Genomic DNA, 25,365 nt, shown 5'->3' with positions numbered 1-25,365 from the left:
CGGTCATCAGGTATAGGTTCTGGGTTAAGGATAAAAGGACTCCCCAGCTGGGGTGATGCAGAGCCTGGAAGGGCCAAATGGAAGCACACAGGGCCCAGGTCTGTCAGAATTTTGCTGGGACCCAAGATTGCTCTCACTTTCTGGCAAACACCTGCTGGGTGGAGATCCGAGGGAGTTAGTGAAGTGTGACATCCAGATGTCTTCATTGCGGCTGGGTCTCAGGGCAGGGGGATGGAGGCAAGGCTTTCCACCTCAAAAAATCAGAAAACCAAACAGGTCTTTTAATTCCCTGCATCCTCCTGGCTCATTTTAAGTAGCCAGTGAGTCCTTGTTTCCACCTCCCTTGCTTTCTGTCCTCCTGATTCCTGAGCAAAAAAGCCCTTAGCACCCCCTGCCCCTTCCTTAACCAGATGCCCTGCACATGGTTTCATGATGCTGTCTGGGGTGTAGAGGAGAGGGCAAGGTGTGAGCTTATTTACTGATGGCCTGTGGTCTCAGTGGCAACCAACGACCTCTAGCCCCACCCCACAGTCCAGTCTCAGTTTCCAGATCTGTGAAATGGGCCAACTACACCATCTCCACCTCCCCCACAATGGTTTTACCACCTAAACTCGTCTTTCCTTACTAGCGTCCCCCTCCTAAGTTTTCTCCCAAGTGAACTAAACTAAGAAATGAGAAAATAAATTACAAAAGAAAAGATAAACATGTATTTTCTGTGGGAGGAGGATCATTGAGGCAGAGATTCTTAAACTTTTAAAATAGAACTCCTTGGAGATTTTTGATGAAGGGCATGACACTTCTCCCTGGGAGGAAAAAACCACGTATGTCCGCACAAATATAAGTTTTACTTGCAATTTCAGGAAGACTTAGAACCATTTCATCGTGGGCCCAGGTGAGAATCTCTGCTTTCAGAAAAACTCTGCTGTAAAAATTTACTTTGTAAAAGATGACACTTGTGTGCTAAGTTGCTTCAGTCAAATCTGACTTTTTGCAATGCTATGGATCATTTCCCTTCAGTCTCCTCTGTCCAAGGGATTCTCCAGTCAGCCTAATGGAGTGGGTTGCCCTGCCCTCCTCCAGGGGATCTTCCCAACCCAGGGATCGAACCTGCATCTCTATGTCTCCTACATTGGCAGGCAGATTCTTTACCACTAGTGCCACCTGGGAAGCCCCTGTAAAGGATGACGTCAGCTACCTACCAAGGCAGGACGCAGTGGATTCTGGTTGCCAATTTACCTGGAATGGACTCAGGAAAAAGTGAGTGCAATCAAGCAATTGCAGGTCAGGAAGACACAGACATGAGAATAGCAGCTCAGAGCCAAGACAAGATGCAGCAAAATAATGTCTGCTAGAAGGTTGTAGCTGTTCAGGGAAGGCAGGCTCAGAAGTGCCTGCTGTGGAAAAAAATATTTGGGTCTGGGATCCAGGGAGGACAAAAGAAGGGGCAGAGATAACATTCAGGGCAATGGACCCATGAAGGGAAGAGACACAGCTGCAGAACAGTTCTGGGACAGGGAGTGTCCTAAAGTTGAGATCCTGAGTCCTAAGATTTATGGAGGCATCCAGAAGGTAAAGGGGCTAAAGGAGAAAATCCAAGGGGAGGGAGAGAGAAGGGTGGAGTGAAATTTGAAAACAGTCATAGAGAACATATAAATACAATCATAATTGAATCTACGAATGTGAAACAAGTGGTGCATGGATGAAGCAGTCCAAATGCACATGAGTATCAAACTCTGGAGAAAAAAAAACTAATTAATAACAATCAAAGAGGAGTTCCCTGGTGATCCAGTGGTTAAAAATCCACCTGCCAATGCAGGCGACACAGGTTTGATCCCTGGTCTGGGAAGATTCCACATGCCTTGGGGCAACTAAGCCCCTGCATCACAACTACTGAAGCCCAAGTGTGCAGAGCCCGCAAACCCCAACAAGAGAAGCCACCACAAAGCCTGCATCCCACAGCTGGAGAGCAGACCTGCTCCAAGGAGCCAGGGGCAGCCGGCACACAGCAGCAAAGACCTGGTGCAACCAAAAACAGTTAGTAACAGATGAGCTTCCTTTTGAAAAAATATTTATATTAAAAAAATGAAACAAGAGTATCAAAAAAGAGAATTGGTTTGTGGGCTAAAATGATGTTATTGATTTCTATTTTTCATTTGCTTAGAGATTAGGGAAGAAATACAAGTACATAGAGTGTGGGCAAAGCTTTGTTGTTGTTCAGTCACTAAGTTTTGTCCAACTCTTTGTGACTCCATGGACTGCAGCATGCCAGGCTTCCCTGACCTTCACTATCTCCCAGAGTTTGCTCAAACTCGTGTCCATTGAGTCAGTGATGCCATCCAACCATCTCATCCTCTGTCACTCCCTTCTCCTTCTGCTCTCAATCTGTCCCAGCATCAGGGTCTTTTCCAATGAGTCGACTGGTCTCATCAGGTGGCCAAAGTATTGGAGCTTCAGATTCAGCATCAGTCCTTCCAATGAATATTCAAGGTTGATTTCCTTAAGGATTGACTGGTTTGATCTTCTTGCAGTCCAAGGGACTCTCAAGAGTCTTTTCCAGCATCACAGTTTGAAAGCATCTATTCTTTGACACTCAGCTTTCTTTATCATCCAACTCTCACATCCATACCTGACTACTGGGAAAAACAGCTTTGACTGTACGGACTTTTGTTAGCAAAGTGATGTCTCTGCTTTTTAATCCAGTCTAGGTTTGTCATAGCTTTCCTTCCAAGGAGCAAACATCTTTTAATTTCATGGCTGTAGTCACCTTCCACAGAGATTTTGGAGCCCAGGAAAATAAAATCTGTTGCTGCTTCCGTTTTTTCCCCTTTTATTTGCTATGTAGTGATGGGACCAGATGTCATGATCTTAATTTTTTGAATGTTGAGTTTTAAGCCAGCTATTCACTCTCCTCTTTCACCCTCAAGAGGCTCTTTAGTTCTTCGTCACTTTCTGCTATTAAAGTGGTATCATCTGCGTATCTGAGGTTGTTTATATCTCTCCCGGCAATCTTGATTCCAGCCTGTGATTCATACAGCACAGCGTTTCTCATGATGTACTCTGCACATAAGTTAAATAAGCAGGGTGACAGTATACAGCCTTGTCTTACTCCTTTCCCAATTTTCAACCAGTCCTTTGTTCCATGTAAGGTTCTAACTATTGCTTCTTGACCTGCATACAGGTTTCTCAGGAGACAGATAAGGTGGGCTGATATTCTCATCTCTTGAAGAATTTTTCACAGTTTGTTGTGATCCACATGATCAGAGGCTTTAGCATAGTCAACAAAGCAAGAAGTAGATGATTTTCTAGAATTCTTTTTCGTCTTCTATGATCAAATGAATGTTGGCAATTTGATCTCTGGTCCCCTGCCTTTTCTAAATCCAACTTGTACATCTGAAAGTTCTCAGTTCATGTACTGTGGAAGCCTAGCTTGAAGGATTTTAAGCATAACCTTATTAGCATGTGAAATAAACACCAACTGTACAGTAGTTTGAACAGCTTTTTGGCATTGCCTTTCTTTGGTATTGAAATGAAAACTGACCTTTTCCAGTCCTGTAGTCACTATTGAGTTTTTCAAATTTGCTGACATATTGAGTGCAACACCTTAACAACATGCATCTTTTAGGATTTGAAATAGCTCAGCTAGAATTTGATCACCCACACTAGCTTTATTTGTAGTAATGCTTCCTAAGACCCACTTGACTTCAGACTCCATGATGTCAGCTCTGTGCAAGTGACCACACCATTGTGGTTATTTGGGTCATTAAGACCTTTTTTGTATAGTTCCTCTGTGTATTCTTGCCACCTCTTCTTAATCTCTTTTGCTTCTGTTAGGTCCTTACCATTTCTGTCCTTTATCATGCCCATCCTTGCATGAGATGTTCTGTGATATCTCCAATTTTCTTGAAGAAATCTCTAGTATTTTCCATTCTATTGTTTTCCACTATGTCTTTTCACAATTCATTGAAGAAAGTTCTTATCTCTCCTTGCTATTCTCTGGAACTCTGCATTCAATTGGGTATGTTTTTCCCTTTCTTCCTTGCTTTTTGCTTCTGTTCTTTCCTCGGCCTCCTCAGACAATCACTTTGCCTTCTTGAATTCTTTTTCTTTGGGATGGTTTTGGTTACTGCCTCCTGTATAATGTTAGGAACCTCCGTCCTCAGTTTTTTGGGCACTCTGTCTACCAGATATAATTCCTTGAACCTATTCATCACCTCTGCTGTATCATAAGGGATTTGATTTAGGTCATATCTGAATGACTTAGTCATTTTCCTTAGCTTTACTAATTAAAAAAGTCATTCCCCAGTTGTGATGCCTGCTGAGTTCTACAAAGCTGGAAAGATTAACTAAATATCAGCACCATGACAGGGATGAATACAGAGGCCTGCGCTCCAGGCAGGAACTAGAAACTGTAAAACAAGGATGAGGAAGTTTCTGGTTTGCAGCAAGTGGTAAGTCCATTACAGAAGAAATCAAAGAGTGACTAGCAAACACCAAGTACAACAAGGGATCCAGTCAAGGGAGCTGGGCTCATGCCAGAGGCTCCAGGATGCAAGATAAAAGGCAAACAGCTTCGCAGATGCCTGGCTTTCTTTTCCTTTTTCTTCACCCCCTACCCTCAAATCCAGGGGCAGAAATATTAATGATGTCTTGGCTAACATTATGATTGCCCTATAATTGGCATCTATAAAAAGGCTCATTTTTTTCTTGTTGAATCCGCTATGCTCTTCAAAATTTAATTGCCTTCCTCATTCACATTATTATTAAATTGTTGATTTCATAATTTGCCTTTAAATTTAACAATCATTTACTATGTACTCACTACGTGTTGACCACTGCTAAGTATTCTAGGAGATAGAGCGATGAATGATATATCAAGAGTGGCACCCATTCACTCACCTTCTTAATGTATATATTTTTGTGCACATTCTCTGTGCCAGGTACTGCTCTCGGTATTTTATATCAGAGCTGTAGCAGAAAGTAAAGGAGCCTCTAAACTTATGAAGTTTATGGTCTAGTGACATGAATGTGTCATTTAATGACCAGATCAAACAACTATACAATTAAACATAGCACAGCAAAGAGTATAAATAGCAAAGTAAGGCCCAAGCATGGAATTATGAGATTGTGAAGAAGTGGTCACATGTGGCTAGGAGTGATGGCAGGGTGGGGAGTGGGGCACTATTTAAATTGGCCTTAAAGAATGGGCAAGAGGAAGAGGCCAGGTAAGGAGTCTCTGGTATGGACCAAGGATTGGAGTCCAGAAAGCATGCGCTCCATATGGGGAACAGTGGACAGCCACCTTTGGTTGGCATCCTGGCATAGGCTGAAAGAAGTGGAAGACAGGACTGCAAAGACTGGGGGGGGGGGGGGCGGGGCAAACCATGGAAATCCTCAGGTGACTTTGGAAAAGTGAAGTAGTAAGACTACAAAAGTTTGTGGAATGGATTGGAAGATAGAAGAGAGAATGTTGGGTGAAAAAGAAGTGCTTCCTAAACTTTTTTTTGGCCAATGCGCATTCCTTAATGAGACTTCATTGTTTGGATATATTGATTTTTCCTTTGTGCACATGGCTTTTGTTCTTTGCAGAAATAAATACAGATTTCATTATATAGCTATACAGTTATTTGTTAACAAACTTATATATCAGTATTTTTAATGGCTGAATAATACTCATATAGACATGTGATATCTATATGTATATATATAATATTTATATATATGTGTGTATGTGTGTGTGTGTGTATATATATATATATAGCTGTTATTGTTTTGTTGTTAAGTCATATCTGACTCTTTGCAACCCCATGGAATGTAGCCTGCCAGGCTCCTCTGTCCAAGGGATTTGCCAGGGAAGAATACTCCAGTGGGTTGTCATTTCCTTCTCCAGAAGATCTTCCTGACCAAGGAATTAATTCCCTGCATTGGCAGGGAAATTCTTTACTGCTAAGCCGCCAGTGAAGCCATATATATATATATGGCTTTTAATCACATTTTTATATTCATTCATTGAATGACAAACCTAGACAATGTATTAAAAAGCAGAGATAGCACTTTGTGAACAAAGGTCCATAGAGTCAAAGCTATTTTTAAATAAATATTAAAAAAAACTAAGATCACGGCATCCAGCCCCATTCAGTTCAGTTCAGTTCAGTTCAGTCGCTCAGTCATGTCCGACTCTTTGCGACCCCATGAATCGCAGCACGTCAGGCCTCCCTGTCCATCACCAACTCCCGGAGTTCACTCAGACTCACGTCCATCGAGTCAGTGATGCCATCCAGCCATCTCATCCTCTGTCGTCCCCTTCTCCTCCTGCCCCCAATCCCTCCCAGCATCAGAGTCTTTTCCAATGAGTCAACTCTTCGCATGTGGTGGCCAAAGTACTGGAGTTTCAGCTTTAGCATCAGTCCTTCCAAAGAAATCCCAGGGCTGATCTCCTTCAGAATGGACTGGTTGGATCTCCTTGCAGTCCAAGGGGCTCTGAAGAGTCTTCTCCAACACCACAGTTCAAAAGTATCAATTCTTTGGCGCTCAGCTTTCTTCATAGTCCAACTCTCACATCCATACATGACCACAGGAAAAACAATAGCCTTGACTAGACGGACCTTTGTTGGCAAAGTAATGTCTCTGCTTTTCAATATGCTATCTAGGTTGGTCATAACTTTTCTTCCAAGGACTAAGCATCTTTTAATTTCATGGCTGCAGTCACCATCTGCAGTGATTTTGGAGCCCAAAAAAATAAAGTCTGACACTGTTTCCACTGTTTCCCCATCTATTTCCCATGAAGTGATGGGACCGGATGCCATGATCTTCATTTTCTGAATGTTGAGCTTTAAGCCAACTTTTTCACTCTCCACTTTCACTTTCATCAAGAAACTTTTTAGTTCCTCTTCACTTTCTGCCATAAGGGTGGTGTCATCTGCATATCTGAGGTTATTGATATTTCTCCAGGCAATCTTGATTCCAGCTTGTGCTTCTTCCAGCCCAGCGTTTCTCATGATGTACTCTGCATATAAGTTAAATAAGCAGGGTGACAATATACAGCCTTGATGTACTCCTTTTCCTATTTGGAACCAGTCTGTTGTTCCATGTCCAGTTCTAACTGTTGCTTCCTGACTTGCATACAGGTTTCTCAGGAGGCAGGTCAAGTGGTCTGGTATTCCCATCTCTTTCAGAATTTTCCAGAGTTTATTGTGATCCACACAGTCAAAGGCTTTGGCTTAGTCAATAAAGCAGAAATAGATGTTTTTCTGGAACTCTCTTGCTTTTTCCATGATCCAGCGGATGTTGGTATTTGGTCTCTGGTTCCTCTGCCTTTTCTAAAACCAGCTTGAACATCTGGATGTTCATGGTTCACATATTGCTGAAGCCTGGCCCCATTAGTTCATGGCAAATAGAAGGGGAAAAGGTGAAAGTAGTGACAGATTTCCTCTTCTTGGGCTCTAAAATCACTGTGGATGGTGACTGCAGCCATGAAATCAGAAGATGACTGCTTCTTAGCTGGAAAGCTATGACAAACCTAGACAGTGTTTTGAAAAGCAGAGACATTACTCTGCCAACAAAGGTCTGTATAGTCAAGGCTATGGTCTTCCCACTGGTCATGTATGGTTGTGAGAGCTGGACTGTAAAGAAGGCAAAGCACCAAAGAAATGATGCCTTTGAACTGTGGTGCTGGAGAAGACCCCTGAGAGTCCCTTGGACAGCAAAGAGATCATACCAGTCAATTTTAAGGGAAATCAACCCTGAATACTCTTTGGAAGGACTGATGCTGAAGCTGAAGCTCCAGTATTTTGGTCACCTGATGCAAACAGCCAACTCATTGGAAAAGTCCTTGATGCTGTGAAAGATTGAGGGCAGAAGGAGAAGAGGGCATCAGACGATGAGATGGCTGGATGGCATCACCAATGCAATGGACATGAACTTGGGTAAGTTTCGGGAGATGGTGGGGGACATGAAACCCTGGTGTGCTGCAGTCTATGGTGTCGCAAAGAGTTGAACATTACTGGGTGCTGGAACAACAATCCTAAAATGTATGAGGTGATATCTCATTGTGGTTTTCATTTGCATTTCCCTGTGATTTGTGATGTTGAGCACCTTTTCATATACCTATTGGCCACGTAAATGTCTTTCTTCCTCAGAAAAATATCTCTTCAGTTTCTTTGTCCATTTTTTTAAACTGGATCATTTCCCTTTTGCTATTGAATTGTATAACTTCTTCAGATATATTGAATAACTCCTATTTAGATATATACTTTGCAAATAGTTTCTCCCATTCTGTAGGTTGTCTTTTTAATTTATTGATAGTTTCCTTTGCAGTACAGAAGATCTTTGGTTTGTCTATTTTAGCTTTTCTTTGCCTGTGTTTTTGGTGTGGTGTCCAAGAAAGCATTGCCAAAACCAATATCAAGGATCTTTCCTCCTATGTTCTCTTCTAGAAGTTTTACTATTTCAGGTCGTAACATTTAAGTCTTTGGTCCCAAAGAGCCAAAGAAATTCCGAGGAAGAAGAACAAAGCTGGAGACATAAAACTTTCTGATTTCAAACTATATTACACATCTAGAGTAATCAAAACAGTGTGGTACTAATTGATGCTGGGAGGGATTGGGGTCAGGAGGAGAATGGGATGACAGAGGATGAGATGGTTGGATGGCATCACTGACTCAATGGACATGGGTTTGGGTGGACTCCAGGAGTTGGTGATGGACAGGGAGGCCTGGCGTGCTGCAGTTCATGGGGTTGCAAAGAGTCGGACACGACTGAGTGACTGCACTGAACTGAACTGAACATAAAAATAGGAGCATAGATCAGTGGAACAGAACAGCAACCAATGCATGTTCAGTCAACAAATTTTTGACAAAGGCACCAAGAACATACAGTGGATAAAGGATAATGTAGTCAATAAATCCTGTTGGGAAAAATGCATAACCACGTACCCCAAAATGAAAGTCATTCTTTCATTGCATTTTACTTATTCAGCCAATAACTACTGAGCATGTGCTCTGTGCGTGGTGTTTTTGAAGTACTGATAGCAATTGAGATTATATTATCTGAGCCCTGGGTGACCTGATAGTCCCCAGGGCCCACTTAGTTCATGCTCTCATTGAAAATTCACAGGAAGTACTGTAAGAACTGAGCTGTCTGTCTTCCACTTTAATCATTCCAGTGCCCAACCTCATCCATATACTTCATCTTTATCTCTGAAGAAATACGTTCATTTGATTATGACTTTTTGGAATTTGGTCCAGGTAGTTGAGTCACAACCAGTTAAGGGCTTGATAAAAACATAAGAAAATGTTTGAAAAAGCCTGAGTTAGTGTTGTCTAGTCATAGAATGTTCTATGTCTCAGGAGATCCAGGGCTGCTCAAATGGTCCTTCATGGAAAAAGTCACCCTGAAACAAAGGCTGGGAGGAGAAAGACAAATCATAGAGTGGAAGCAAAATATCAGAATATCAGGAAGTCAGCCAGAGGTAGATCTTTGAAGAGATTAAATGAGGTCAGCTTGGTGGGTGGGCAGAAGGCATTACAGGACCAACCATGTGATTTGGGGTTTGGATGAAGAACTGGACTAGTCTGCTCTCCAATCTAATCTTGTGGTTACAGTTCAACTCTTTTGGTTTCATAAGGTTTTTCTCAACCACCTCCACTATTAGTAAAGAACTTCTCTGGACTGGGAAATAGAAATGGTAAACACTGATTTTGTATCGGGACCATTTGGTGAGATCTACTATTTGCAATCCTTCCTTGACTGTTAATGTCATGGGCACGCCAGCCCACAAAGCCTTGTTCTTTGCCATGTTTGCCTTATGTAACCAGTGGAGGTATTTGAGTAAAAGGAAAATATTAGAAGTAGTTAAAGAAAAGTGATAGCAGTGATTACATAAACTTGCCTTTTCCCCCCCTAATGGTATTCAGATTATGATTAATTTTCCAGAATCTTTTACCATGGCAGTAGTTGAAAGGTCCAAGACTATATAAACCAGACTTAGAAAGCAAATAGGACATGAAAATTCTTTTATGCGTGAAGTTGCCTAGGTTCTGAGAAAGAGGCAGTATGAAACACCTTGTAAGTATTTTTTCTGGTTTTGAATATAGTTAACTATGTTTTCAGAGCCAGAGTAGCCAGGGAGCAGTTCCTTTTTCCCATTGACTCTTCAAATGAACCCTAAATAGAACTTCCAAATATTAACTTGGCACATAACTTCCCTGTTGGTAAGCCTCTCTTTTTTTAGAATATCAGAAAATGGGTCTGTCCCAAAAGAATTAATAGCTAGTTTCTTAAAAGGTCAACCATCTTTGGGGATTGAGTAGATATTCATATTTGGGGGTCTTTTCTTCCTAGATTCATCTTATTTATAAATTTCTAGCAAAGAAAGTTTCAGGTGTATTTAACACATGGCACTAATTCTAAGAAACATTTAATAGAATATTATTGCTGTCTGCATCACATGTTTTTCCTTGGTTAACCTCATTGCATTGTGGTTATTATTCAGAGAATAACTGTAGTCTTTTTCTTTGAAGATGTATCTCACATTCATGGTGTCATCACATGCAGAATACTGCATAGGATATTGTGGGGAAGGGGAGGAGGGGTTTCCTGTCGATTTCGGCTTAGGTTGTAAGTGCTCTTGAGCTGAGTGAGCCTTGAGCTGTGAGTGTAGGGAAAGATTCTCCGCTACATTTATCTTAGCCAGTTCCCGTCCTTCTAATTCTCTTTCACTTATTTTCTGGTGTCTGAAATGCCTCCAGTAGGTTAGGCAGGTCACAGCAGGAGCAAACGATTCCCTGCAAATATCTCAAGAACCACTCACCCTTGAGTCAAATCTATTTCAAAATAAGGTGTAAACAAGTGATGCATAATCTTTATGCTCAGGCAAGGTGGGAGAAACTGGAGGAGAGGAAATTGGAAGGATTATCAGATTCCAGAGGGGACAGAGAGGGGGTCCCCACTGGTTGGGAAGAAAGAAGGAGGTACAGAAAGGAAGATGGGGGACCTGAACTATCACTTATTTTACGACTTGACTTAAGATGGCCTTGCACTATGTGCAGATCAAGTGCTTGGTCAGGTTGCCTAATCTTTAGCCCAGTGATCGATAGCAGATGTAGCGCAAAACAAAAGGTATCTTTGAATGAACAATAAAGCTTTCCTTCTTGAGCAGCCAGTACATCCCATATAGAACACACGGAATGACAGTCTCCTGATGCATCTGGGGCCTCTAGGGCAAGAGACACTATGAAAGTTACAGATCTTTTAAAAAGGGTCCAACCCTCGGCTCACTCTGAGCCCCACGCCCTGGGCTCATCTGAGGCTAAGGGAGCCAGCCCTGTACACTGACATTTGTTTCCATTTCAGATTGTGCCTTCAATCCTTATGGTCCTTTTCCTAGCTCCATCTCTGGCCCTGATGGTAAGTGAGGGTGGAGAGGGTCCAACCTGTCTGGTCCTCCTGAAGCAGAAGTACTTCAAAGGTGATAATCTGGGGTGCTGTGTTGTGCTTAGTCACTCAGTCATGTCTTACTCTTAGCAACCCCATGGACTGTATCCCACCAGGCTCCTCTGTCTATGGGGATTCTCCAGGCAAGAATACTGGAGAGGGCTGTCATGCCCTCCTCCAAGGGACACCCCCAACCCAGGGATTGAACCCAGGTGCCCTGCATTGCAGGTGGAATCTTTACCATCTGAGCCACCAGGGAATCTGGGGTGGCCTCTGTCAAATTTCTTGTGAGGACCCCTTTATACCTGCGAGAGACGGGCAATGCAGGAACTCTGGACTTAGGACTGTTCTCCTTGCTGCCTTCTCTTCTCCAGAACATCAGTGACAACCATCCTCTGGATGGATCTGTTGGGACCCAGAGCATCCATGTCAATGCCTTTCGAGGTATGGTCAGCATCCGAGACAACAATGTTTTGAGTGAATGGGATGGAGTCTTGGACTACGAGAATGTAAGATGTAGAACACGTTCATTACAATGCCAAAGAAAGCCTTGCCTGCTCCAAAATTTAGCCTCCTGCTTTTCCAGAGAGACGAGAACCCTGTCTACACAGGCCTCTCTAAGTTTAGGATCTTGAGGGAATACATCTCTCTTGGTAAGGAACCAGCTTTCGTGCATTTGCAGTGACTTGCTTTTGAGCCAGTGACCATAGGAAGAGCTTCTGAGATCTCTAGGGATCCAGCAGGCTTTGTGTCCCTCTCCTGTGTTGACTTCACAGGGCTCCTGAAGGCCTCTGAAATAAGAGAGCTATTTTAAGAATCCTGATGTCCTCCAACTTGTATGTACCATAGAGGTTCTTTGGTCTTGCTCTCAGATTTTAATCAGTTTATTTCCAAAGCAGGAAAATAATTTATTTTCACTTTTAGAAATCTTGCTTCCACTTGCCCATGTGGTCAGGGATGGTGAGGCATGACCTGGAAGAAAGAGGCAGGATTGGGAAGAGAGGCTCCACAATAGAAAAGTTATATGACCAGAGACACGACGCAATCAGAGACATGATGCAATCAGAGACACGAGGCAACCAGAGACAGGATGCAGCTTTTGTGTGCTTCGGTTTCCTCATCTGCAAAGGAAAATCAATGGCTGCCTTTCCTACTAGAAAGGATTCAGAGGATTAAGTGAAGGAAAAGACCACAGCCCCCACTCCCTGGATGACCCTCTGCCATCCAGCCCCTGGTGTTCGGAAGCCCCGCTCCTACTTTCCCCACTCAGGACAGAATCCACAAACACAGGCTTTCTCTCTGCTATGCCTGGACCTCCCCAGACTCTGTCCTCCCCATTCTTCACCTGACCCACTCCTGATTTCCTGGAGGACACAGCTCCCGAGTCTTCTTACAGGACATGCAGGCCAGGGATTTGTAACTCTGTTTTAAGCCATAAAGACTTTTGTTCCAACGAAGATTTCGCAAAATTCCACCTGATGGAACAGAAGTCAGAACCCTAGCAGGTGAGGGAGATGGGCTCAGTGTCAAACTCAGCTGGAGAATCGTTGCTTTACTCCAAAGCTCAGAGAGGCCGAAGGTCAGGTCCAAGGCTACGTTGGGGGCAGTTAGTCACAAATCGAGGGCCGGGATCTGACCCTAGAGGTCTAAGCCCAGGCTCCTCCTCATCTTGTAAACCCAGAAGGGACACTAACTCACACACTGGCTTCACAGGCAGGCGTTATCTGTCTCATCTGTTCAGGACATCCCCCTGGAGAGAGTCTACTTTTCCTGCTTTGCAGATGGGGAAGCTGAGGGTCGTGGAGGCGGCTGAGGACCATGAACAGAACTGTCACTGCGGCCGACCCCCTGTCCCTCCAGTCCCCCAGTCTGTTAGTGGTACACAGAGTGCCCCAGGGGATACCCTCCGTGATGCCTGCAGCAGGGCCCCATGTGCAAGGCCAGTCCTGTGGCTGGCACTTTGCTCTGGTGCCCAGGGCCTGCTCTGCCAGGATGCTCCACACCACAGTCTGAAGGACAGCTATGTGCAGCTCTGTTGACAAGTAGGAGCCCCTGTATTGTGACTAAATGAATGACAGGGTTCTGCTGTGTTGCTTTAAGGCCCTCTTGGTGGCTAAGTTGTTTAGCAAGATGGCCTGTGTCCTGGCCAAGATGGATGAAGCTGTCTTCCCAACTTTGGATGACATTGTTAAGGCCCTGGACCACCAGGTAAGTGAGATCAGCTCACTGGAGTCCCCTCCTAGTTTGGTGTTTTTGAACTCTACATTCTGACCTCCTAAGATGATGCTGTACATGCTGGGGAATTCATTTCATACTTGATCTTAACGCCCATGGAATTCCATCTTCGTGCAAAGGACTCCAAGTCCAATCCGTGGCCTATTTAAGTCACAGCACATTAATGAAAATGAACCTTTGCATTCCATGCAATGACATAATTTTGATGTATTCCAAAAGGGTGTGAACTACACGTTAGTGAATATGAATTATTAAAGTGAAATACTAGAGTATTTTCATTCTCATACCTCCTCTCCTCCCCTGCAGACCCTTTAAGCTCATACACACATAATATCTTTAGTTGAAAATGAGTTTAGGACTCCTGAAACTCTCTTCCTGTCTCTTAAATGCCAAGGGTTGTCAGATAAATTAAAAATCAGCAGGAAGCCCTTGGGAAGTCATTGAAATCTGGCATCATTTTGCTTAAATAACCAACCCAGCACATTTGGGCTGTGTCCCTGATGTCCATGGCAGCAGGGCTGCTGATTCCTGGGGAAGAAAATGCCTTTGGATCACATAAAAATAAAATAATTTGTCACTTTTTAAAAAGAGAGGTAATAAGTATTCCCCTCATCTGATTTATAACAAGTAAAAAGCATAATATAAATGAAGACCATAACTTAAAATGTATTGTATATCATTATTAGAAAGAGAATAGCACAGGAGTCTGGAAGCGCTGAGAATTCAAGGGTGAAAGGAGTACAGATTGAGTCACAGAGGCACACAGACTTTTCTGGAATAATTTTGCCACCTTGTGGTCAGATAGAATATTGCTATTAGAGAGGAAACTCAAGGGCTAGTGCAGGTTCAAGGCTATTTTTGGACATCCAGTGCCCCCATGCACTGGAATAGGTTTCTCACGCTTCCTCCTTGCTGGGCCACCTCTACCTGCTGTCTCACCCTTTTGAAATGTCACATCTTCCAGGCTCCAAAGCATTATCCATCTACTCACGGCCTGACCTACACTGTTTTACCAAGCCGGGTCAAGAACTTAGCCCAGTTCGGAGCACCCATCAAGGACATGTGCCGAGCAGTCCCCACTTATTTTGCCCAACAGCAAAAAGAAGGTACATGAATCACTTACCTAGAAACTCAAGACCACAGGTGAGGCAAGAGGTGTGGAATGGTTTTTAGGTCCTTGACAAATTCTAATGACACTTTTCAGGTCTATTCCATTTCTTTGCAATTGGGTATAAAAATAATGGGGCCTGAGATGTATTTCCCTCTGGTGGTAGAGATGACTTCCAATTACTGAGAACAGGAAGCAGAGTGAACTTAGCTTTACCAAATGGTTGAGGACAGTCATTTTGCCACTGAAAACTGACAGCTGGTGGATACTCTCAGCTGACCCAAAGTTTCAGCCTCCCCTCCCTTCCCCCCACCCCAGCAGCACAGTGCCTGGAATCCCCCATAGAGGCCCATGGCTCTGGAGAATCTCAGTCCTCCTCTTTATCAGGCGGCCCAGATGCTGTAAAGCAGGACTCTGACAGTTATAGACTACACTTTGGGAAAGAAATGTCTTAGTGGCTGGCATCCCTGATGGGGATACAGTGGGATCAGTGTCTACCAGCTTGGGAAGTTACCAGATAAGAATAGAATCTCCCTGGTGCTCCAGAAAGAGTCAATAACCACTTCCCATTACACTGTTGTCTGTCAACTACATCTGAGTATAAACTAACCCAGTGAACAAGGCTTCTTCATAACGAGAACTTCCAGCAGGAAAACAAAGAGAACTTGAGAGGCTGGGGGGCTAAAGAGGATGATTCAGTTCAGTTCAGTCGCTCAGTCATGTCCGACTCTTTGCAACCCCATGAATCCCAGCACGCCAGGCCTCCCTGTCCATCACCAATTCCCACAGTTCACTCAGACTCACGTCCATCGAGTCAGTGATGCCATCCAGCCATCTCATCCTCTGTCGTCCCCTTCTCCTCCAGCCCTCAATGCCTCCCAGCATCAGAGTCTTTTCCAATGAGTCAACTCTTCGCATGAGGTGGCCAAAGTACTGGAGTTTCAGCTTTAGCATCATTCCTTCCAAAGAAATCCCAGGGCTGATCTCCTTCAGAATGGACTGGTTGGATCTCCTTGCAGTCCAAGGGACTCTCAAGAGTCTTCTCCAACACCACAGTTCAAAAGCATCAATTCTTCGGCACTTAGCCTTCTTCATAGTCCAACTCTCACATCCATACATGACCACAGGAAAAACAATAGCCTTGACTAGACGAACCTTTGTTGGCAAAGTAACGTCTCTGCTTTTGAATATGCTACCTAGGTTGGTCATAACTTTCCTTCCAAGGAGTAAGCGTCTTTTAATTTCATGGCTGCAGTCATCATCTGCAGTGATTTTGGAGCTCAAAAAAATAAAGTCTGATACCGTTTCCACTGTTTCCCCATCTATTTCCCATGAAGTGGTGGGACCGGATGCCATGATCTTCATTTTCTGAATGTTGAGCTTTAAGCCAACTTTTTCACTCTCCACTTTCACTTTCATCAAGAGGCTTTTTAGTTCCTCTTCACTTTCTGCCATAAGGGTGGTGTCATCTGCATATCTGAGGTTACTGATATTTCTCCAGGCAATCTTGATTCCAGCTTGTGCTTCTTCCAGCCCAGCGTTTCTCATGATGTACTCTGCATATAAGTTAAATAAGCAGGGTGACAATATACAGCCTTGATGTACTCCTTTTCCTATTTGGAACCAGTCTGTTGTTCCATGTCCACTTCTATCTGTTGCTTCCTGACCTGCATACAGGTTTCTCAAGAGGCAGGTCAGGTGGTCTGGTATTCCCATCTCTTTCAGAATTTCCCACAGTTTATTGTGATCCACACAGTCAAAGGCTTTGGCATAGTCAATAAAGCAGAAATAGATGTTTTTCTGGAACTCTCTTGCTTTTTCCATGATCCAGCGGATGTTGGCAATTTGATCTCTTGTTTCTCGACCTTTTCTAAAACCAGCTTGAACATCAGGAAGTTCACGGTTCACGTATTGCTGAAGCCTGGCTTGGAGAATTTTGAGCATTACTTTACTAGCATGTGAGATGAGTGCAATTGTGCGGTAGTTTGAGCATTCTGTGGCATTGCCTTTCTTTGGGATTGGAATGAAAACTGACCTTTTCCAGTCCTGTGGCCACTGCTGAGTTTTCCAAATTTGCTGGCATATTGAGTGCAGCACTTTCACAGCATCATCTTTCAGGATTTGAAATAGCTCAACTGGAATTCTATCACCTCCACTAGCTTTGTTTGTAGTGATGCTTTCTAAGGCCCACTTGACTTCACATTCCAGGATGTCTGGCTCTAGGTCAGTGAGCACACCATTGTGATTATCTGGGTCGTGAAGATCTTTTTTGTACAGTTCTTCTGTGTATTCTTGCCATCTCTTCTTAATATCTTCTGCTTCTGTTAGGTTCATACCATTTCTGTCCTTTATCGAGCCCATCTTTGCATGAAATGTTCCCTTGGTATCTCTAATTTTCTTGAAGAGATCTCTAGTCTTTTCCATTCTGTTGTTTTCCTCTATTTCTTTGCATTGACTGCTGAGGAAAGCTTTCTTATCTCTTCTTGCTATTCTTTGGAACTCTGCATTCAGATGCTTATATCTTTCCTTTTCTCCTTTGCTTTTTGCGTCTCTTCTTTTCACAGCTATTTGTAAGGCCTCCTCAGATAGCCATTTTGCTTTTTTGCATTTCTTTTCCATGGGGATGGTCTTGATCCCTGTCTCCTGTACAATGTCATGAACCTCATTCCATAGTTCATCAGGCACTCTATCTATCAGATCTAGGCCCTCAAATATATTTCTCACTTCCACTGTATAATCATAAGGGATTTGATTTAGGTCATACCTGAATGGTCTAGTGGTTTTCCCTACTTTCTTCAATTTAAGTCTGAATTTGGCAATAAGGGGTTCAGAAGGTGATTAAAGATCAATAAAAGAAATAGAAAAAAAGAATGTGGGACCCGTTATTGCAGCATTGATGAGATCTTCCATTTTGTTCCCAAGTCTCTGGTTAGTGACGTTGTCTTGAGCATCACACCTCATCTAGATGCAACTCATAATATATCCACTCTACTTTAGAGTCTTAGAGCAATTAAGTGATCTTTTAAATAAAATGCTTCTCTTTCTTTTTAAAGGTACTGCACTGGCTGTTGACCCAGATTCCTGTTTTGAAATCCAACTCCTGTCTTTCCTGGGACTCTCCATCTGTGGGGAGATACCTGGGCTCTGAACCTCCAGGTCAGCCACGTGAGGGGCAGACCTGTCTGGATTGGGGCCACTGACCTGACCCCAGAGCTCAGGGACCCAGCCCACCTCTGCCAATGGAAAGCTGCTCATTTCAGGCCTGATTACCCCTATCTTTTGACCCAAGATCCAGCTTTGTGACCTAGAAACTGAATATACTTTCTCCCTATTCTGTTGGCTTAGAACAATAAAGTTTCTTGCCTCCCTGATCTAACATATGAGCACTGCCTGCCTACACTATCCTCTCTAGAGTTACTGGGCTCCCATCCACATGCTGTCCATACCATCACACACAAACAAGGCACAGAGGAGAACACGCCTCTCCTGGAAGGTCTCATTTCTAAGGGCCTCTCTTTGGTGTGTCCCTTGAAGAATTCCTGAAGAATCTGGGACACAAAGAAAGAAAGAACAAAAAGACATCAGCCACAGCCTGACTTAAGCTTTCAGGTCTGAGGTCACATCTCCATCTCCTGCAAATTGATGCTGTTCACTGTGGCCCAGCCTGCACAGTGAAAATCCCTAAGAGAGAGTTAACTGCATGAACAAGGCCTCTCAGACCTCTCTTTGGAACCAGTCTAAACCCCTTCATGGGAATCCCTAGTCAGCCCCACCCACAGCACCCAGAACATCCCTGACCTGCCTAAACCAGAATAAACAAGGAAAGAGTACTGGAAATACATAGACATCCACCAAAAGTCATGCTGGAGTTTGGAGTAAATAAAACAGGACTGGAATGGGAGGGATGGGGACTGCTGAACCGCACATGCGCGTGGAGTAGACAGACTGGGGTGAATTTCAGCACTGATTTGCCACAGGCAGAGCTGGAGCTCAGCTCCGCTCTGCAAGGTCATGATGTGATGTGACTTACAGTTACGAATGGAAAGGTGATTGTATGGGAAAGGCCCAGAATAAACCTCTAGCTGGATTTAACTAAGGTGTGGCTGGGTCGGCCAGGATCTCTGAAACTATGCATTTGGTCACAAGCATCTTGTCAAGGATAAGGCTGGTGGAGATACCTGCACAGAGCATCCAGGCTGGAAGAATCAGACAGATGTGACAGATTAAGTCTTTTTCAACCAGAGGCCCACAAAGCATCTTCTTGCCCTCAAGGCTTGACCTAAAGTGTCCCTGGAGTTAAGTCCCCATGGCTATCAGTCCTTCCTTGACTAGTGTATGCTTTATCCCTGACATCTAGCCCCCAGCATCTTCAGGAGCAGTCCCTATCTGGTCCCAGGTGCCTGAGTCCCTGTTATAGTTACTGGACCCCTGCTGCCTACTGACTGGTTCTGGTATCTATCACATCTTCCCCTCTGGACATCTGAGCTTCAGCTGTTTCTAAATTTCCCATCATCTCGGGGCTCCACCTGATCACTATAACATCGCAGTTACTTCCAGGAGACTTTAGACATCCCACCTCCCAACATCCACCATGTGTCTTTCCATCTGTTACCCTCCCCACAGACATTCTGCCAGCTAGACTGCTTTCCTTCAGGAAATTCTTGGTTCAAGGCCTGCCATGTTTGGCTATCATTGACTGGGCTGTAAGAGCTCTATACCAACTCTGAGAAACAACTAGCATAGTCCTCTAGACCAGAGATCCTCAATCTCTGGGATCTAATGCTTGATAATGCTTGATAATCTGAATTGGAACTCATGTAATAATAACAGAAATAAGGTGCACAATAAAGGTAATGCACTTGAATAATCCTGAAACGCTCCCCCTGACTCCGGTCTGCAGAAAAATTGCCTTCCAGGAGACAAGTCCCTGGTGTTAAAAATGTTGGAGACCACTGCTCTAGACCTTACAGAACTTGTCAAGATAGATTTTGGTCCTTCGGGTCCTTCAGGCTCAATCTTCATCTCATAAAGAATCTTCCATGTGTGCACCAGGATTTAGATATTTTAGGAAATGGGATTGGAAGGGGCAAAATTCCAAACTGTCATAGACTGGGTGACTTGTAAACAACAAACATTTATTTCTCACATTTTTAGAGGGTGGGAAGTCCAAGATCAAGGCACCAGCAAATCTGGTGTCTGATAAAAGCCCACTTCCTCATGCGGACAGCCGTTTTCTCACTGTGTCCTAACATGGTAGAAGGTAAAAGGGAGCTCTCTAGGGCCTCTTTTATAGGAGACTAATCCCACAACATATGAATTTCAACATATGAATTTTAAGGAGACATAAACATTCCTGTCTACAGCACCACCCTACTGATGACCATTGTAATATTTATCCTTAATCCATCACTCAGCGAAATTCACCATATTTGAATCTCAAGCCAGTACCCCTCACCCTGACCCAAACATATTCCATGTTATCAACACCACCAGCCTTCTGTTTAAGATGCAATCACATTAATATTCATAGCAAAGTGTTTTCCTCCATCTGTGACTGAAGAACCCAAGCTTCTCGCTAGGTCTTTTGCAATAATCTTTGAACTGGCTTATGAAACCATTCATCTTCTAAGCAGGGAAATCTTCTATTCTCTTTTCTTTTTTTCCCCCATTTCTTGGTACAGCTGCTGTCACTGACCTCTGTCTACATCTCCAATGCTGCCTCTTAGGTCTGGGCGGAAGGGACTGGGAACCCACAGCCCAAGGTGCTCTCAGCTGAGCAGTCACATCTGCCACGCCTCCACTGAGCATGCGCCCCGGGCAGACACTGCTGTCTCAGCCTCAGCGGGTCATGGACTTATCGTGAAATAGGGAAGTGTGTCTCCCCCTGGGGTTTGTTGTCAGTTGTTCGCACTGCTGCAACGTTTGCTCTGGTTTCTTCGAGCAAGTGTAGTGAGAAAAGGCTTCTCTCTTCTTTTGCTTCTGCTCACAGCTCCCACTCACCACCCTGGAGCCTGAAGCTTGAGCCCTCTGGAGACTGGACTGGGGGCAAATCTGAGCACAAGACAGATGTCACAGGGTGTTCGTCACCACTCCTCCCATCTAGGACTTGCTGGGTATGACCATGTCCCAGTTCCCTCTTCCCTGAGCTTTCTATCTCCCTCAGCTTTGTCCTTATCTTCCTGCCAACATGCCGTGGAAGGATCATGTCTAAATCCCAGCTGGGAACTGCTCAAAATCCTCCTGCCAAGAAATCTCTGAGATTCTTGCAAAAATTCCACCCTTGCCCTTAGGCCTTTCTCAGGGAGGAGGCCCAAGATAGAGGTCAATTTCCCTGCCTCTGAGCTTGAAGAATGAGGCTCCAATGATAGGCTCCCTTGAGGGGAGTCTTGCTCCCTTCACTAGCCCTGCTCTTTCCACCCTAGAAGGAGGCTCCCCTACCTGTCCTCATCACGCCTGCCTCTCTGCAGCCTCAGGGATGAGCCAACTGGCCCCGAACCCCAGATCTGTGAGTCTGGGTGGGCAGGTTCACCAGCCGAGGGCAGTGACTGCCCAGAGCTTACTCTCTGGCTCCCTGCCCACTCCATGCTCTCAAATTCCCCAGGGGTCAGAGGGGGGCCCCTTGTCCTGCCGAGAATGTGCTGCTCCTCTTCTTCCTACTCCTGCCTGAGGTAGAAGGACCATCCTCACAGTTAAAACTATCTCTGCAGTTACTCCTATGAAGCAGCTTCATTGGCCTCATCAGGTGGGTGCTATTTACCTGGGCATCAAACTCAATATTCAGGAAACTAAGATCATGGTATCTGGTCCTATCATTTCGTGGCAAATAGATGGAGAAACAACGGAAACAGTGACAGACTTTCTTGGGCTCCAGAATCACTGCAGATGGTGACTGCAGCCATGAAATGAAAAGACACTTGCTCCTTGGGGGAAAAGCTATGACAAACCAAGACAGTCTATTAAAAAGCTCTAACCGAAAACCACTGATTTAGACTAATCATTATGGAAGCCTTGGAACTAAATAAGGAACATATTCCTTAAAATTGAAGGATCTTTTTAATGGCTACTTAAACAGGAAACGACTACTGTTGGCAGGAAAGATGTGAATGGGGAATAGGGATTAGGTAGTTGGTGGATTTGTTTTGTTTTGTTTTTGCTGTAGAGATTGGAAAATTCTGATCAACAATAGATGAGGAGGAGGATTTGCCAAGATTATGGGGTAGGAAGACCCTGTGCTCACCTCCTTCTACTGGCACATCAAAAATTACTTCTATGTACAGAGCAACTGTTGATAAGAATGATCTGAAGACTAGCAGAAAACATCCTTCTGGTGCTGGAGAAACTGGGCAACTATGTGGGAAAAAATGAGATTATAAGATTTTCTCACACCATACATGGAAAAAAAAAAAAAAAAAACCTCTCAAAATGGGTTAGAGGCTTAAATATAAGACCTGAAAGTATAGAACTCCTAGAAGAAAATATAGGCAGAACACTTTGCCTATAAATCATAGCAATATTTTTGGATGTCTCCTAAGGCAAAAAAAGAAAAAGTAAAAATCAACAAAAGGGGCTTATTTAAACTTAAAAGCTCTTGCACAGCAAAGGGGACCATCAACAAAACAAAAAGAGAACCTACTAAATGGGAGAAAATATTTGTAAATGATGCGGTTGAAAATTGGTTAATATCCACAGTATATAAACAACTCAATGTAGAAAAAAACAATTTAAAAATGGGCAGAAGACCTAAATAGACATTTTTCCAGGGACGATATGCATAGCCCAACTAACACATGAAAAAATGCTCAGAATTGCTAATCATCAAAGAAATGCAAATCCAAGCCACAGTGAGATACCACCACACACATATCAAAATGGCTATCATCGAAAACACCACAAATAACAAATGTTATTGTGGTGAAAAAGGAACACCTTGTACACTGTTGGTATGGATACAAATGACTGCAGCCACTATAAAGAAAAACAATATGAAGTTTTCTTAAAAAAACTAAAATAAAATTACCATATGACCCATCAATTTCACTCCCAGGTATATAGCTGAAAAAAGCAAAATGTTAATTCTAAAAGATATATGCACCCATATGTTCACTACAGCGTTAATTTCAATACTCAAGATATGAAATCAACCTAAGTGTCCACCCATAGATGAATAGAAAAATAAGATGTATATATGCAACGGCAACCCACTCCAGTACTCTTGCCTGGAAAATCCCATGGACGGAGGAGCCTGGTAGGCTGCAGTCCATGGGGTCACTAAGAGTCGGGCACGTGTGAGCAATTTCATTTTCACTTTTCACTTTCATGCATTGATGAAGGAAATGGCAATCCACTCCAGTATTCTTGCCTGGAGAATCCCAGGGACAGAGGAACCTAGTGGGCTGCCATCTATGGGGTCGCACAGAGTCAGACACGACTGAAGCGACTTAGCAGCAGCATGCACAGTGGAATAAGTGGAATGGATACACACACACACAACAGACTATTAGCCATAAAAATATTGAATCTTGCCATTTGCAACAACTTGGATGGACCTAGAGGATATTAATCTACACGAAATAGTTCAGACAGAGAAAGATAACCACCATATATTTCCACTTATATGTGGACTCAAAATACAGAACAAATGAACAAACAGAACAGACTCATAGGTACAGAGAACAAACAGGTAGTTGCCAGAGGGTAAAGGAGTGGAGGGATGAGTAAAATAGTTAAAGGAGATTAAAAGGTACAAACTTCAGTTACAAAATTAAGGTGAGGTATTAGGATTATAGTCATTTATAATGCAGTATCTTTGTATGATGACAGGTGGTAGCTAGACTGATGGTGACCATATTATAATGTATAGAAATATCAAACCACTATCTTGTGCACTTGGAACTAAGTGTTGTAGGCCAATTACACTTCAATTAAACTTATTAGGAGAAGCAAATCAAATAGGACAGGCCCATGCCTACAAGAAGTGAGTCAAATGTAAGCTACAAGGAAGCTGGGGCTGCATTAAATGTTCTCCAGAAGGAGTCCCTGTGTAAGGGCTGGGGAGGGAAGATATTAATTCTGTTTTCATTTTTGTCCCAAGATATTTTCTAATTTCCCTTTGACTTCTCTCTGAACTCAGTGGTTGTTCGAGTGTATGTTGTTCAATTCCCATGTACTTATGAATACTTTCCTCTTGTTATTGATTTCTAGTTTTATTCCATTGTGGTTGGGAAAGATACTTGGAATGATTTCAATCTTCTTAAATTTGTTAAGACTTGTTTTCTGGGTTAGCATGATCTGCCCTACAGAATGTTCCATGAGTGCTTATGGAGAATGTGTTTTTGCTACTGTTGGGTGAAATATTCTCTATATGTTGCCAGGCTTGTTCAGTTTATAGTTTTCAAGTCTGCTGTGTCCTTATTGATTTTCTGTGAAAAATCTATTATTAAAAGTGGGGTGTTGCAGTCCCCCATGATTATTATATTGCTGTCTACTTCCTTTAGATCTGTTCATGTTTGCTTTTTATGTTTAAGTGCTCTGACATTGAGTGTACATAGATTTATAATTGTTTTATCTTCCTGGTAATTTAAAGTCAAGCTAATTTGAAATTAGAACTAAGAGTCCTTTCCTTCTGATGATGACACAAGGAAGATGGAGACCTTGGGACTCATAGTCATGTTGGTTTTACCACCATGGAGAAAGCTAATGCAAGATACTGACTATGGCATGTGGAGAGGAAGAGTGTTGAGAGTGGAAAAAGATAGTCTGGTCACCTTCAAGCACCTAGTTCTGGCCAACCAAGACCAAAACATACCTATCTTCGTTTGGTAGACGAGACAATAAATTCCCACCTCGCCACTCCCACCTGTTATTTTGATTTGGGTGCCATCATTTGCAAACATTAGGAGCCCAGCTAATATATTCTACTTTTGTTTGACACTTTATTATACACTCTTTACTGCTGTTCTCAAACGGTTTCATATAAATGACTCATTGCCTAACAAGAAAATAACTTTCTTTACTATGGTAGTTTTGCCAGCATATCTATCCTGGTGCTAATGGTTATTAAGGAGTATATGTTAGAAATAGGAGCAATTGACGATAGAAATTCTTGCTAAAGTAGTTCCTCTTTGTTCTGAACTTGCATTCACTGACCAGTCCATATGAGAATTAATTATATGAGCTGGAAATTTGCCCACCTTTTGCAATTTATTTGAAATGTTAGAAATTGTTTCCTCCTACATTGACTTGATATTCCCAGTCAAGTCCTCACTCCTGTAAAACTTTCAGGAATATGCATCGCTCTCTAGGTGATGGGTGTTTCTCCCCCTCTCTCTCCACACTCTGGGATGAAATATGTCATGATAGTGTTTATTACAGTTGAGTCACTAATCTGATGAACTAAAAGTTACATAAATGCCCCTCAAAGCTGGGGACTTTGTCAGAAGGTATACTTGATAACATAAATTTTATTTATAAAGTTTGCATCATCTGATCAGTCAAGTTGTCTTTAAAGGGTATAAATAAACTATCCCTCTCATTAGGTGGAAGTTCCTGTCACCTGAGCCCCTGCCCTACCTAAGCTACCTCAGTGTGTTGGA

At 43.1% G+C, this 25,365-nt stretch overlaps 1 protein-coding gene and 1 long non-coding RNA gene across 3 annotated transcripts; one reads left to right on the top strand and one right to left on the bottom strand.

Moving 5' to 3' along the window:
• The first annotated feature begins 9,996 nt into the window (after positions 1-9,996).
• Positions 9,997-18,149, top strand: LOC147362980 (gastrokine-3-like). Of its 2 annotated transcripts, none has more exons than XM_086323639.1 (6): positions 9,997-10,062; positions 11,350-11,403; positions 11,805-11,874; positions 13,531-13,638; positions 14,630-14,771; positions 17,827-18,149. In XM_086323639.1, exons 3-6 carry the CDS (start codon positions 11,830-11,832, stop codon positions 17,919-17,921), a joined length of 390 nt encoding a protein of 129 aa, XP_086179765.1. In that variant the 5' UTR covers positions 9,997-10,062; positions 11,350-11,403; positions 11,805-11,829; the 3' UTR covers positions 17,922-18,149. The 2 variants fall into 2 exon arrangements, with proteins under 2 accessions (XP_086179765.1, XP_086179764.1); XM_086323638.1 differs by having other exon boundaries at positions 11,805-11,939.
• Positions 14,821-22,120, bottom strand: LOC147362979 (uncharacterized). The gene is made up of 3 exons (XR_015135852.1): positions 22,011-22,120; positions 18,220-18,321; positions 14,821-14,955 (listed from the first exon to the last, which is right to left on the bottom strand). It is a non-coding gene; the product is annotated as an uncharacterized LOC147362979 (long non-coding RNA).
• Positions 22,121-25,365: the final 3,245 nt, after the last annotated feature.

This window comes from Bos grunniens, chromosome 11, assembly GCF_055505025.1.
Source record: "Bos grunniens cultivar Pamir isolate PY7600 chromosome 11, Bosgru_T2T1.0, whole genome shotgun sequence".
Taxonomy (NCBI): Eukaryota; Metazoa; Chordata; class Mammalia; order Artiodactyla; family Bovidae; genus Bos; species Bos grunniens.
This window is presented reverse-complemented; position numbering and strand designations above follow the sequence as displayed.